The sequence below is a fragment of the Diabrotica virgifera genome, chromosome 4 (genome assembly GCF_917563875.1).
Source record: "Diabrotica virgifera virgifera chromosome 4, PGI_DIABVI_V3a".
NCBI lineage: Eukaryota > Metazoa > Arthropoda > Insecta > Coleoptera > Chrysomelidae > Diabrotica > Diabrotica virgifera.
Genome location: NC_065446.1, coordinates 101,180,249 through 101,196,495, shown reverse-complemented (window position 1 = coordinate 101,196,495; position 16,247 = coordinate 101,180,249). Strand labels below are relative to the sequence as shown.

Sequence of the window (16,247 nt, the reverse complement as noted above, 5' to 3'; positions counted from 1 at the left end):
AATAAAGAAAGGCCCTAGAGTAAAAAATAAGCTTAACTGGTACTATTGAGGTACAACCACAAAATCATTTTACATTATTAACCCATGTTAAAATTATTGAAATCCATCCCGAATGACATTAAACATTTTTGTCTCTGAATAACCTGAGCCACAGACGAATTTTCCCACAGCATATTTCTGTGTCACTTGTGAAAAGGGTGTTAAGTGCCAAAATCGCATTTTCTTCGAGAAAACGCAATTGAATGTTTCATAATTTTTCCAGAATTTACATATTGATTAAATGCCAGTTTTAAAGTGTCAAAATTTTGGCCGTACTTTTTTATAATATCATAAGAGAGAACATTTTGCCGACAATATTTTCGACTGGTATGAAAGTTTGTTGCCTGGTAATTTTCGCGAATTAAATTTTGACAGTTAAATCACGAGTTAAATCAGTCAGTCGAGTGATTTTGTCAAAATTTCATAAGCGAAAATTGCCAAAAGGCAACAAAATTGAATAACACAAAAAGAAAATTTTGCCGGTAAATAATTTTCTCTCGAATGATATTCGACAAGACTATTTCACAAGACAATTAAAGCACCATATCAACGAAACATAATCTTTATTTATTTGTTAATAATATTAAATGTACGGGGTGTCCCAATAAGAATGGCTCTCCGCCATATCTCAAGAACCGTTTATAGTACAGCTTTGAGAAAACAATATTTATAACAAAAATTGTCTCGGGAAAAGCCTGTAAATTATTTTCATAATTGTAGGTCCACCGCTAGAGGGCGTAATTGATTAAAAAATCAAAATTGTACAAAATTTGCCCAATGAAAGGGCACTAGAAATCCCATCATCATATTCTTCATAAAATTCTCTACATATTTAATTTCACGTGTTTAAGTCTACCTTTGCAAATAAGAGGTGGGGGTGAGTGGGAACCTTCTTATGAGAAAATGGCTGTAAGTCCGGTTCTGCTAAACTGAATTTTTCATACTTGGTTTTGTTGAAAACACCTCTTTTTCGTCAATGTAATTGTGTTATTTTTGAAATAGCCTAATAAGTAATATGCCAACTAGGTGGCGTTATTTAATTATTTTCGGAAATATAGTTTTCTTTGAAAAATATTAAATACAAGTAGGCATTTTTATTCGTGTATTACAAAATTAGACCAAATTAGCAACAGAATACCGAAAACCGCATGTCGATACCGTTTTTCTATCTCGATATGTCTTAAGAAATGTGTAAATTTTAAACATAACTGTTACTCTCACCGGTAAACGAAGTTAAGGAAAAGTAGTGTGCTATGGAAAAAACAGATAATCATTTTCCAGATGTAAACGTAGGTATATAATTAATTAAAACGATAATAATACAGATTTATTTTATAATTTATAAAGAACATCCAGATTTATTTTTGCAGTATGTTAGCCATCTAACCTGACCCCAATGCATCACGCCATTAGCGTTATCTTTTTTGGTGTTAATTAATGATGATTTTAGTAATGCAGAAAAATTATAAAAGTGAATTCTCTCTAATTCTATAACATGAAATTTATTTTTTTCCCGGTGTCACGCATTAATTGAGCCCAGTGATGAGAGTGTTCAATAATTGGTCCATTAAATTATTTTGTTTCTTCTTTATGAGAGCATCAGAGCTATCACACTCCATATATATGAGATTGGCATGAAATAAGAAATTTCTAACTTCTCTTGGAGGCTACCAGAATTTTGAAAAGCTACCCAGCACATGACCGCAATATGGCTAATTGTTGTTTTGGCCAGGGCATGAATGGGAGAACATTGTTACAGATGTTACCGTAGGCTCCAGAATGTTGGTGAAATAGTGGTACAAAAATGATCCAATTTCATTTCCTTCGCGTTCAGCTATGGCTTCGTGCCACACATAACTATAGGTTTGGCTTTTTTTACTGTAACAGTCCAAAATGGTTAAATTAAAGGTCCATGGTGTCGTTTAGTAAAAGGAAATTGAATTTTTTAATATTGGAGTTGCCAGGCATTGTTGCAAATCAAATATAAAGGTTTTCCTTGATGCATCATTTTGAGAAATTTCTTTGTCGCTCCGTTTTTGACCATAAGCCTGGTCAGCATCAGATTGATATAAATGCAGTTTCTCTTGTATCATCGTTTTTTGCTCCTCTTGAACCAACTTTACTTCAAGGTTTAGTCGGTCACAAGTCGCACATATATCGACTTTAGGTTTTTTAAAGTAAAGATTCATCGCGTGAAACTCTTGTGCTATGTACTCTCGTGCTAAGTACAAAAAAAGGTATATAACTCACATTCCACAAATATATAGGTGGAGGAAAATTTGTGCAAAGTGGGCTAATAAGAGCACTTGACTCGTTTTTCACAGATAAAAGTTGTTTTTTGAAGTTTCAACTCATGATTCATAGTGGAATATTTTACGAAATAATAGCGGCATCCCTTAGCCCGTTAGATACAAAGAAATAGAAAAAAATAGCTTATGTTCTTAGCTCAAAATTCACAAATTGGCACTCAACCCATTTTTCACAGGAGACACCAATTTATGTCTGTGCCATTAACCAAGCCAGTGTCACCTGTAAGAGGCTCCATCAATTTGTTTCATTTTCGGTATCGTAGGAATTTAACCTCGTAGTCTCCCTCATGATCTTTTATTTTGGTGATCAAACCAACGTGAAATTTGGATTGGCTCCTAATTTTGAATTCAACTAAGACGTAATCATCTAAAACAGGAAGACGGAACAATTCTGCAAAGTGATCAGGCTCAATAAATCTTCATCCATGTCCATATTATCGTCCTTGTCCAGGAAGCACTGGAGCTATCCGTCGGTGTTAGTACATCCACTCGCAAAAATACCCCCAATCAACGATAAAATCCGTTCTCTCAGCAACAAGTACGTCTCGCGTACGGTTAAGGGTACTAATCATAGAGCAAAAAATGTCCTAAAAACCCCTTGCAATCGACAAGGTTACATACTCATCAGGATTCCCAAAAACAAAGTTCCGTTTCCTCCAGCCAATCTTCTACAATTGGCCAGAAACGAACTTCCTGATGAGTATTACGAAATCCAAGAAAAAATTCCCTTAATATATCGCATATAACTTAAACTGCATCACTATATGCTGAATTAATCCAAGAGCCGTTCCTCATTAGTGGCAGCTTTGCGTCCTCCCTGACTAGTTTGGACAGTCCACGGTAAACTTTCTTCTCCTTCTTCCCAATAGCTTCTGCGCTAGATAACTTAAACTGCATCACTATATGCTGAACTAATCCAAGAGCCGTTCCTTATTAGTGGCAACTGAGGGTCCTCCCTGACTGGTTTGGGCAAGTCCACGGCAAACTTTCTTCTCCTTCTTCCCTATAGCTTCTGCGCTAAAAACAACTCACCTTCTGAACCCCTGTCTCACTAGCAATTTTGCTCCTCCACTTACATCATTCTACATTCACACTCTAGTTTACTCACATCGCCTTATACTCCTGAAATGGAGTTTCTAGTACCCTGAAGGGGCTAAGGCCTAAACGGGGAATAACTAACGTGTTTCGTTTGTTCGTTCTTGTTTACATATTGAACGATCAACGTCCCTTATTTGTGCTGATTTTTTGTACTTGGGTACAAAAAACCTTCTTTTTGTTGCCTTCTTAATGGAAAGGTTTTTCTATTCCAGGCTTTTTCAAGCCTAGTATACCTGATAATGCTCCTTGATTCATATGGTCCTTAAAATGGACACGTGGAAAAATCATTACTGCCAATAATGCTGCCAGATACAGAAACAATGAATATTGTGGTGATGTTAGTGCCTTTTTCTCCACTTTTGCCTTTGCCCACTTGCATGTTTTTAACTTTGCACACGTCTTTTTCAGCCACTATTTGTTGGGGTTTTTATACATCTTTTTTTCTACAGGTGTGGCTGTTTCGTGTAAATTGAACACCCTTGTCCCATCACCAAATTCTGAACACTATTTTTACAATATTTCCAAATTATTGAAGAACATATCTACATTCCCTTTGGTTAAAAAGTTGACTGACTGTAAGATATAAATGCAGAGTAAAACTGTATTTATTAAATAACTTGGTGCTCTTCTTATACTTTTTTCTCTTGATTTTATAATTCTCGTTGCTAGTTACAATATGTTTGCACCAAACGTATTGTCTTATTAAAATCTTAAAACAAACTAGTTTTACTACTCAATCTTTTTTTTTGTAGATAACATCTTTACTTATAGGAATGATTTATTATGGACAAGAACTTAACGAAGAAGGAGTAATGAACATTAATGGTGTCCTTTTTATATTTCTAACCAATATGACTTTCCAAAATGTTTACGCTGTAATCCATGTAAGTAACTATTACACTTAGTTCTCTTTTTGTTTCTCTAAACTGTCTCCTGTCAAGCTACTTTCTTCGCTCTCAGTAAATACTTTTTGGTATCATTATATCAATTTTGTCTCAGTATTTAAACATTTTCTAATAAAAAATGTTAATGGAAATAATGAGACGTTAAAGAACCTCAAAGAGGATAAGAAATAAATAACAAATCAACAAAAGGAACAAGAGAAAAATATGAAGGACATTTCTGAGGAAATAAAAGAGCTCAAAAAGGAACAAAGCGAAAATAAGAAAGAAAAATCAGTAATAAAGTAAGATTCGACAAAAGAATAGATAACGATATTCTTCAAAAAAATGTCGTTTTTCCGAAAAGAATCCACTGAAAGTGACAAAAGAAGAAAAAACGTAAGTGTACAATGAGTCCCGGTAGGTACAAATAATCCAAGTACAGTATAACAGATTTAACAGAAACCCTCAAAGTCACTTGCACCGCATAAACGAACGTCTCTAGTCTCTTCTCCTCACGGTTGCAGATAAATCGGTTTTACTGTATATTATGAGAATCAGTGGAAAATTTGGCAAACGTGGCAATACTGCACGTCTCTTCTCACCGCTTCTATTAGTACATAACGTGTTCTGTCCAGATATTTCTGAGCTATGTCGAGTTGTAACCGTTACTTGCGGTCGGTCGAAATTAACTCTTTTGTTACAATATATTTGATTTTTTTATTCATTTTAGGTATTTACCGCAGAGTTACCAGTGTTCCTTCGAGAGCACAGAAGTGGCATGTATCGCACAGATGTATATTTTATCAGTAAAACATTAGCAGAACTACCCTTCTTTATAATAATACCTGTAGCGTTCACCACAGTATGTTATTATCTAATTGGTCTAAACGGAACACTAACGAAATATTTTATAACCTGTGGAATTGTCATTCTAGTTGCCAATGCTGCCTTAAGTTATGGTAAGTATTTGCATTTGTGGATCATTAGTGATTTTGTCTTTATATGGGATTAGCTACAGTTAATTGTAAAAAGCATTATATTTTTATCTAAAAAGATATGACGTTTGGTTTTCCACTCCAGAAATCGTTTTCACAAAAGATTATTAAGAAAATTGTGTTAGACAAAAGTATGTAATCACCAAGGTGTCGAGGAGGTTAGGATCAAAAATAGAACTACGTGGGACGAACTACCGTCACAAAACTACCTCCTCCTTTATCATTTCTCCTCCGTAAGAATATAGTGTTGTCATGTAATTTTTTTGACTATTTCTGTCCAATTATCTCTCTACTATGCGTGTTGTTTTGTTTCGGAGGATAAGTAACCAGTTATGTACTTTTTTTGGCTCAACCATAGCGCATCGTGCTGGAAATCTTTATCTGGATTTTTGCCCGGTACGTGTTACCTTTATGGCAATCTTAACAGCTACAAAATGATCAAGAAACTGTAACAGTAACTGAAACTGTAACTGGACCTCGGAGGTAAACTACACTATGTCGACATGGTGTTGTTTTGAATAAGTTCCTTTTAATCCACTTGCTGCCATACTTTCACCATGTGAACAAGTCAAACCACAGCTCAGATGTTACCTGGGGCATATTAGTAAAATATTTTAAACATCCATGCTTAAGTTGGCATTTTCAACCGATGTTTCCATTAGTATGATAGAATTGATCCAAAAGATGGCATAACCCAGACATCCAAAGTGAAAATTATCCTCCAACACCAAATTGTTCTATATGGTCCACATAATGTTCAGAAAAAAGTCACACCATTTTGAGGGTCGGGCTTGGGGGGGGGGGGGGGGGGGGGGAGGGGGTAGAAATCGGTAAATTCGTATTTTTTACGTTTTTCGTCAATATTTCTAAAACTGTGCGGTTTAGCATGAACAGCCCTCTATACAAAAATGTCCTACTTTAAATTTGAAATAAAAAAGGTCCTATGCATAATCCTTCTAAAATGAACGGTACCAAAGTTACGGAGGTAGTATACTATAATTGGTCCAAAAAAAGGCCTAACCCAGACATCCAAAATAAAAGTTTTCCTCCTACACCAAATTGTTCTATATGGTCCACATATGGTTCAGTAAAAAGTTACACTATTTTGAGCGTCCGGTTTGGGGGGGAGATGGGAGAGAATTCGGTAAATTAGTAGTTTTTTTACGTTTTTCGTCAATATTTCTAAAACTCTACTTTAGCGTAAACAATGTTCTATACAAAAATGTTCTACATAAAATTTAAAACAAAAAAGGTCCTATACATAATTGTTATAAAATCAACGGTTCCAGAGTTACGGAGGGTGAAGAGTGGAGGTTTTCGATACTTTTTATATTTCTTGGGCAATTGATGATGATTTTGGGTGGTGAGGTTGACGTTTCTTCAAGGGCTTATGACTAAAGGCGGGTTCTCATTAGTCAATCTCATTGATCAGCATCCTTGATTCTATGCTATAGAAGAAAAATAGATTTATATGAACGTCGATTCAGCGATATTGTTCTATTATATGGTATTTCAATAAAAGTGAAAAGCCTTCCTACTTTTGATAGATCAATGGAAAGATTCTGTCAAATAGAACAATGCTTGACAATGAGAACTAGCGTTCAGTTTCTTTAATTTGTATTTTGTGTAGATAAATAGGGCTTTTCATTCACAGTCATTTGTTTCGAGCTTCTGTCATGTGTCACATAATATTAATATATCTACGACATACGTTATTGGTATATACAATAATACAAACCAAAACGTATGACGTAGATATCTTAATATTATGTGACACATGACAGAAGCTCGAAACAAATGACAATCGATGAAAAGCCCTATAGTAAGCATATGAGATGAGGTTAAATTCTTTGTGAAAACCGTAGACATATTATAATTTCGTGAACAATGTCAAATTTTAAAGGGAGAGACAACCATATCTGCAAGTTTCTAGAACTACACCAGAGAGAGGAGTGCTATGGATAATTAGGAGTGAACAATATAAAAACATAATAAAGCGGGACAAAAGCTGTGAAGCTAATCGTCTTGGAATGGAAATAGAAACACTGACTCTAAACGATATTAAAAATAAAATTAAAAGTATCCGCACAACCTACAAAGTTGAACTGAATAAAATATTAAAAGCAAATAAAAGTGGTACAGGAACAGATGATCTGTATAAATATAAACCATCGTAAACCAAAACGTTTAAGAGGTGTTTCCGTTGCAAAATAGAGTCAGAGATGTTGTTGTTTTCCTATTTTTAAGTATGTTTTTTAAATATTCACACCCAATGCGAACGCCAGCATGCACAATTTTCTTCTTTACAGCCATTATTAAAGTTAGCACTTTGTAGACCGAATTCAATATCTTTGAAATAGTGTGAATTTGAATTCTATGTTCAGTTGCATAGAATCAACGCTATTGATCAATGAGGTTGACTAATGTGAACCCACCTTAACATACCATCGGCCGCTGAAATAGCAAATTTGATTTATAAAACACAATCCTGTTAAAGAAAATCAGTAGGAAATTGCCCAAAAAATATAAAAAGTATCGAAAACCTCCACTTTTCACCCTCCGTAACTCTGGACCTGTTGATTTTATAACAATTATGTACACGACCTTTTTTTGTTTTAAATTTTATGTAGAACATTTTTGTATAGAACATTGTTTACGCTAAAGCATAGTTTTAGAAATATTGACGAAAAACTTAAAAAATCTACTAATTTACCGATTTTCCTCCCTCCCCCCCCCCCCCCCCCAAACCCGACGCTCAAAATGGTGTAACTTTTTACTGAACAATATGTGGACCAAATAGAACAATTTGGTGTTGGAGGAAAACTTCTACTTTGGATGTTTAGATTAGGCTTTTTTTGGACCAATTATAAAATGCTACCTCAGTAACTTTGAAACCGTTCATTTTAGAAGGATTATGCATCGAGCCTTTTTTATTTCAAATTTAATGTAGAACATTTTTGTATAGAAGGTTGTTTATGCTAAATCGTATAGTTTTAAAAATATTTACGAAAAACGTAAAAACTACGAATTTACCGATTTCCCCCCCCCCCCAATCCCGACGCTCAAAATGGTGTGACTTTTTCCTGAACATTATGTGGACCATATAGAACAATTTGGTGTTGGAGGATAACTTTCACTTTGGATGTCTGGGTTTGGGTCTAGTTATACCATTCTACATGACGGATTACTTGTATAGGGCTTTGACCCACATATCTTTGTAAAATTATATCTTGGTGGTTAGCATGTTTTCACGTAAGCACTGATGATGATTGGTCAACCAATCGAAAACTAGTTATGTGATTGTGACGTAGCCCTTTTTAGGAATTTTAAACATGTATATACTTGTTATAAAAAATTTTACTGTTTTTTCTTTTAATCCACTTATTTTATTAGTTGGATTATACAAATTGGTTATAAATATTATCATTAGAATATTGTCATATTTTCTTTTAACCAATTATGTGATATATCAGATTTTTATTAACAATCTAAGTGCTCTAGACTTTGTTGCAAACACACGCTAAACACAGTTGCTCGAAATGACATAGTGTAGTTTACCTCCGAGGTCTAGTGTTTTAAAACTAAAGTATCATAAACTTATCAGCTACATAATGAAGCAGCAGTTGAATACTTTGGTATTATAAAGACATTACAAATGGTGGGATGTAGAGTAACATTATGTTGTTTTATATGCCATTAGATTGAAAACTTAGTCTCTTGCTAGCAGTTGCCGCTAGGGCATCTATGCCGTTTCGTTCTTTGCAATCCGTGACTGCACGCCGGGGTTTGTTTTGGTCGGATCAGAGAGAGCAGCATATGTGCCTCCTGATGAGAGACTAATAAGTTTCGAAACCGGTAGAGGTGCTTGCTGCACTCTCTGATTGGACTAGAATATGGTGCGGCTGTATTTTCGTTTTACAACGAAATTGAAAATGGTTATTCATTTTTAATTTTTTTGATTTACATGTTTACTCTGATTGGAGTAAGAAGGTAACCATTCTCGTTGGAACTTTACCGCGCTGAGCAGATTGGACGTGAATTATAAATTGTAAAATTCCCTCATCTTCCTTAGTCTCAGCATCCGTTATGGCTTGCAAATTGTAGAAGCCTCGGAGGTGTTACCAGAGAAGGTTCCCATTGTTTTCGATCTGGAGGGATGCAGAGTAACATTTTGTTGTTTTATATGCCATTAGATTGAAAACTTAGTCTTTTACATTACAAAAGGGTCGAGAACCTTTTCCTTGTGTGAATTGTGCTATGGTAGGTATACTTGATAAAAAGAGGGAACCCGTGATAGAGTATAGTATTAGTAGTCTTCTAGAGAAACTAGCCATTGCAAGTAGTATTACCGTAGATATTACAGGACCGTTCACAAAAAATGAATGCTAAAAATAAATATATCCTAGTGGCGATGGATTATTTTATAAAATCATCATCATCATCAACGCTATTCCATACATCGTCGGATGTAAGCGTCCCTTAGGTATAGTTTAGTCCGCGAGTCTTTACCCGTGCGTCATTAATACCTGGCGAGATAAGACACATACTTTTTATCTAGCATCATTCTCTTCCACGCATGAAACTCATGACAAACCAGCTGCCGTTTGTTATTAAGTAAAAACATATGTTATTTTTATAAACCATCTAGACTCAGTACATTGAAAAGAGATAGGTACAAAAAAGCCGATTCGGCGGTATGTTTTCATATTTTAAGCACAATTTGTTTGACGTTTCTGCTTTGTTTACTTTTGTGGCTGTCAGTTGAATTTTTTGCGGTTTTTGTCGAATTTTTGTGTTTTGAAGTTTCTTTATATTACACAACTGTTGTTTTCACAACTAATTTTATATTGGGCTTTGAAATTTTAAGGTAAATAATTATATTCTGGCAATTAATATTTAAAACATGCAAAGCTAACGTCATTCACACAGTAAAGAAATGATTGTGTTTAGATTTCCGTCAAAGTGAATAAAATAACAAAAATAAAATATGGTATTGATTTTTTTATAAATTGTTTATTTATTTATTAATCAATAATAATAAAATAATTTATTAAGCTACTTCAAATGTAGCTGTAATTCTGCACAAAAATTTTGAAGCAAAACTTACTTTTGACATCCTATATATTTGATAACATTAAATTTTATAATAAAACCCGTAATCGGAACAGTAGCCACTTTCTGTCAGTTGTTGTTGCGTGAAATAGATTTCCGACTTATTTCGTATACTTTAAATGATGACGCACGGGTAAAGACTCGCGGACTCAACTGTATATAAGTTCATTTCTGTCAGCTGTTTTTTGCATCCATTCGTGGCCAGCCATTCGCTTGATGCCATCATCAAACCTAGATTGAGGCAGATCTGGTTTGAGGTCTGCCTCTACTTCTCTTACTTGCCCTTGGTCGTCATTCAAGAATTCGCTTCGTCCAATAGTTGTCCTCTATTCTTTCTGTGTGTCCTGTCCAGTTCCATTTTAACATGGCAATCTTCCGGATTACATCTGTTACTTTTGATCGTCTTCTTATCTCTTCATTGGATTTTCGATAACGGAGCTTAATGTTGAGCATTCTCCGTTCCATTCTTCTCTGAGTGACTTGAAGTTTGTGGACTACGCTGTTGTTAAAAGTCCATGTTTCAGTTCCATATGTCAAAAGAGGCAATGCGTACTGATCGAGGGTTTTTGTCTTTAAAATATTTGGTAAGTTTGATTTAAATACTGTTTGTAATCGACCAAATGCTGCCTATGATAAAGAATATCTTGTATTTATTTTTTTTTGTATTTTTCTATCTAAATCTTTTATAAAATGGACTGAGGTATATGCAATCTTATACCAGGAGTTTTGTACAGTGGCAGATATACTGATTAAGGAGTTTTTCGGCCTTTTTGATTTGACGATTGATTGATGTCAATAATACTAAAACACCATCCCTGCATCCTCACTCAGACGGAATAGTCAAAAGAATTACTCAAACAATGAAAATAGTTATTTTTCTACGGCTGCGCTAAAAGAGCCACTTTCACGCACGTATTTCGTTTCCGAAAGTTGCACTTTCCCGCACGGCGTGCGTGAAAGTAAAATACCTTGTAATATGGCATTACTTATAATATATTATAGTACATGCAATAAACTAATATTTAGATATTATTTACGAATTTATTTCAAATTTATCTTATTGTGTTCATGTTTTAATGAAATTAGCTAGATAATTCCATAAAATAAAATTATTTTGACATAATATTTAAAAGTCAAATCAGTAGACAATTACAATGGTTTTGAATCGTCGTCATGGAAACCAATATCGTCGTCGTGGTAACACATTATATTGAAAGTTGGGTTTTGACAACCTTGTCCAAGAATTAATTTGTGTATTTTCACTTCTAAATAAAAAATTGATAACTCTATTTTTTGTGGCTTTTTCCCAAACGTACGGTCCTAGAAAAAATATTGTTCCTAACTCATGCGGAAAGTCTCTTCCCCGCACTCGACTGTTTGCCTGAACTCCGCTATCGCGTCGTTATGTCGGGTCAACGGCAGTCTCGTGCGTGAAAATATCATTTTCCGCACTAGTTAGGAAATAGTTATTTTCCTAACTAGTGCGCAAAGCGATACTTTCACGCATGAGACTGCCGTTGACCCGAACGACGCGATAGCGGAGTTCGGGCAAGCAGTCGAGTGCGGGGAAGAGACTTTCCGCATGAGTTAGGAACAATATTTTTTTAGAGCAGTACGTTTGGAAAAAAGCCACAAAAAATAGAGTTATATTAATTTTTATTTAGAAGTGTAAATACACAAATTAATTCTTTGACAAGGTTGTCAAAACCAAACTTTCAATATAATGGGTTACCACGGCGACGATATTGGTTCCCATGACGACGATTCAAAACCATTGTAATTATTGTCTACTGATCTGACTTTTAAATATTATGTCAAAATAATTTTATTTCATCGAATTATCAGTAGTAATTGCACAAGAGCTCTAAAATTATCGAATTTTTCCCGGGTGACACTTTGACAGTTTTAATTTCACGGCCCGAAGGGGAGTGAAATTATGTCAAACTGTCACGAGGGCAAAAATTCGATAATAATTTTAGAGATCGAGTGCAATTTGCTGCGATTATTTCATGAATAAAACTGTTCAAAACCAAAATTTTATTGTAATTTATTTATGTAAGTACAAATTAGTACAATTAAACACACAGTTGTGTGTTTGTGTAATACTTGACGGATGAAAGTCATCAATTTTATAATTTTTAAAACATTAATTGTCATTAATGTCACTGAATATATTTTTTCGTAGCAACGAAGGGCATCTGACGTAATATACTTGACGACGGGATATTATCAAAAATTATCACTTTAATTTTTTTTCTGTAGCTTTCTATTGGTCAGAATCTCCTATGAATGAAATAATCAGTAGTAATTGCACAAGAGCTCTAAAATTATCGAATTTTTCCCGAGTGTCACTTTGACAGTTTTAATTTCACGACCCGAAGGGGAGTGAAATTATGTCAAAGTGTCACGAGGGCAAAAATTCGATAATAATTTTAGAGATCGAGTGCAATTTGCTGCGATTATTATTTGATGAATAAAACTGTTCAAAACCAAAATTTGATTGTAATTTGTAAGTACAAATTAGTGCAACTAAACACACAGTTGTTATAAATATTTGACGGTTGAAAGTCATCACTTTTATAACTTTTAAAACGTTAATTGTCGTTAATGTCACTGAATGTATTTTTTGTAGCAACGAAGGGAATCTGACGTAATATACTTGATGATGGGATATTATCAAAAATTATAGGATATAATATCACAAGAGAGTGAGAATAAATTGAAAATTTTGTGACAGTTTTTCGAAAATTTGTTGTCTGGCAATAGACACGAGAGCCCGCAGGGCTCGAGTGGCTATTGTCCAATGACAACCAAATTTGAGTAAAAATGAAGCATTATTTTCTTATTTATTCTTACTGTCGTGTGATATTCGTAAGATTATTTTTTAATACGTATATTATGGATATTTTCTTAAATGTGACAGTTGTCAAAACTAGGAAACTGGTTGCCATTAAACAGAAACAATCTACTTAAAAAAATTCTATCGGTAATTTTCTACAGTAGATAATTCTCAGTATAATTTTAATCTGATTGGACAGAATTAAACACGTGATCAAATATTTTACTATACGATTGGAAATTAAAATCATCAAAAAATAATCACTGGAGGGACGCCGGTGTTCAACATTCCTCCATGGAGAGTTTGGAGTAGTTCCAATGTCTCTTTCCAGCGTTTTGCACTTGCAGTAAGTTCAATGTGTCGCTAAGCCTTCGATAGCTAAGAGGAGAACTTTTAATGAACCGTAAGATGCTGTAATTCTGGCCTGTTGAATTGTTAATGTAAATAAAACACTTTCTATTTTGCTATGACTGTAATGAAGTTGAAAAGGGCAAGAAATAGAATTTTACATGTGAACAATTGAGTAAACAACTTATCCGTGAAAGACGCCACTACACATATATTTACACTTTGTACCGGCTTTTTGCTAATTGCGGCGTGAAGAATTCTCTTCGAAAAAGCGTAAATGAAAAGAGGTTTTTGCGTACGTTCTTAATGAGTGTTGATAGTTGACTGACTGTTGCACCCCGCTCTTGCATACCGTTAACAAATTTTCCCGTTGGGGTGTTTGGGTTTTTGGAGGCGGAGATTAACATTCTTGGAAGAATGGAATTATTATTTATGGTTGTTACAGAGGCGGCGCGGAAATTTGTTGTTGGTGAAATAGAATTTATTTTGGGTGGAGAATACAGTTCTCCAACATTCCCCCCGGCGTTAGAGCCTTGTGGTCTAACCTACTCTTCTTTACCTTGATTAGGGAGAACCGAAATTTTAGAGATTGCCCTTGTGAATTGACCATCGATGGTCTTCAACTTGACCACTCTGACTTTGCCATCTTGCCCGGGCATTGTATCAACTACCCGTGCTAAAGGCCATTTTAGAGGAGGTACATTATCCTCTCTCAGAAGAACTAAGTCATTGACTTTTACGTTTTCCCTTGGTCGGGACCATTTTGGAGAATTTTGTAACCGGTTCAAGTAATCAACAGACCACTTTTTCCAGAAACTTTGTTGTATTTTTGTAATTTGCTGAAACATGGATAGTTTATTTTCCGGAATTTTTTGTAAGTTTTGCTCAGGATGCGCTGACAGGCTGGAGCCAATTATAAAATGCCCAGGACTGAGAAAGTTGTAATCTGAAGGGTCGCTGGACATGGAACAGATAGGCCTTGAATTCATCACAGCTTCAATTTGAACCATGACAGTGTAAAACTGTTCGAAAGTGAAAGAAGAACAGCCTATTAGCCTACGCATATGATATTTTGCGCTTTTTACTGAAGCTTCCCAGAGCCCAGCCCAATGAGGAGATCTAGGGGGGATAAACTTCCACGAGGTTTGATTTTCAGAAAGGTATTCCATAATGGTTTGAGAATTAGACTTATTTTGAAAAAATTTGTGTAATTTCAAGCGTAGATTTGAGAGAACTGTTTGCGCACCAGCATGTCCCAATCTGAGATGTTCATTTTTGATGATAAGATTGACGATAGGATTATTGGAGGGGAGCAGTATCGGATGTTTTTGCAAATAGTCTATGTCGGGACAGTTCGTAAGTCTGCCTCCAACTCTGAGAAAATTAGAAGAATCTAAAAATGGTTTTAGTGACATGAAGTTTTTATTCGAAATAAATTTGTTATTTTTAAGCGCCGAAATTTCTTTTGAAAATGCATCACCCTGTATTTTCTTGATGATGAAATCCATTGCATAATTTAACTCCGCAACAGAAAGAGTTTCAGAAATTTTTTGTTTTTTACAATTAGAAATAAAACGAAATACGTACGCTACTGTACGTTTTAAGCGTGAAATATTTGAGAAACGTGAGAAAATTTTTATCCAGAAATTTTCCACATTAGAATTTACCACGAGGCTTATTTTTCTTTCCTCGGGTAGGTTTTCGAGAACTTTGTCATTTACTAGATTGGAAACATTGAAATTTTTATCTCGCAAGCATTTGGGACCTTGCCACCAGAAGTCGCTATTGAGAATTTCAGAACCAGACATTCCTCGAGAAAGAAGGTCTGCGGCATTTTGCGCAGACTTTATGTGAAGCCATGTAAAGTTTTGAGTCAACTCTTGGACAAGAGCTACCCGGTGAGCCACGAAAACCGACCACCGACTTGGATGACTTTTACACCACGACAGAGCTACTTGGGAGTCTGACCAGAGGCTGACTGAATGAAATTTTATAGATTGATTTTCAAAGATAGAAATTATTTTTGCAACAAGTTTTGAAAGAAGAACCATTGCGCACAGCTCAAGCCTAGGAAGTGTTACCGTCTTTAACGGAGTTATCCTTGATTTGGAAGAAACTAATGCACAAGAGATGGTCTCATCTGAGTAGAAAGTTCTTAGGTATACGCATGCGCCATAAGCTGCCATGCTGCTGTCTGCAAATCCATGAAGCTCAACCTTCAGAATTATTTTTTCAGAAAAATAGAAACGAGGAATTTTTAATTGTTTTAATTGTGACAAGTCCTGTAGAAAGTTGTTCCAATCGTTTAGAATAGTTTTGTCCGAAATTTCTGTGTCCCAGTGAATTTTTTGCAGATATAGTTTCTGCATAAGCATTTTGCCTTTAACAATAAACGGATTGATGAGTCCAAGAGGGTCGAAACATTGCGCTAACGCAGATAGGATTTTTCTTTTTGTTGCTGGTGGGCAGAAATTATTTTCGGGGACGAAAATTGTTATTTGGTCTTCCGCAGGGTCCCATTTTAGGCCTAGAACCTTACTGGAAGTGGAATCGAAATTTAGGTCATATTCCTGAGTAGTATTTTTTGAATGTTCTGGGTTGATTTGTTGCAGGAATATGGATG

General features: G+C 35.0%; 1 protein-coding gene across 5 annotated transcripts in view; it reads left to right on the top strand.

Moving 5' to 3' along the window:
• LOC126883875 (protein white) overlaps window positions 1-16,247 on the top strand; it is a 308,915-nt gene that overhangs the window by 266,334 nt on the left and 26,334 nt on the right. For all 5 annotated transcript variants that reach the window (XM_050649566.1, XM_050649565.1, XM_050649562.1 and 2 more), the window contains exons 8-9: window positions 4,199-4,330; window positions 5,061-5,289. In XM_050649566.1, the coding sequence (XP_050505523.1) occupies window positions 4,199-4,330; window positions 5,061-5,289 (361 nt within the window). The remainder of the gene's footprint in view (window positions 1-4,198; window positions 4,331-5,060; window positions 5,290-16,247) is intronic.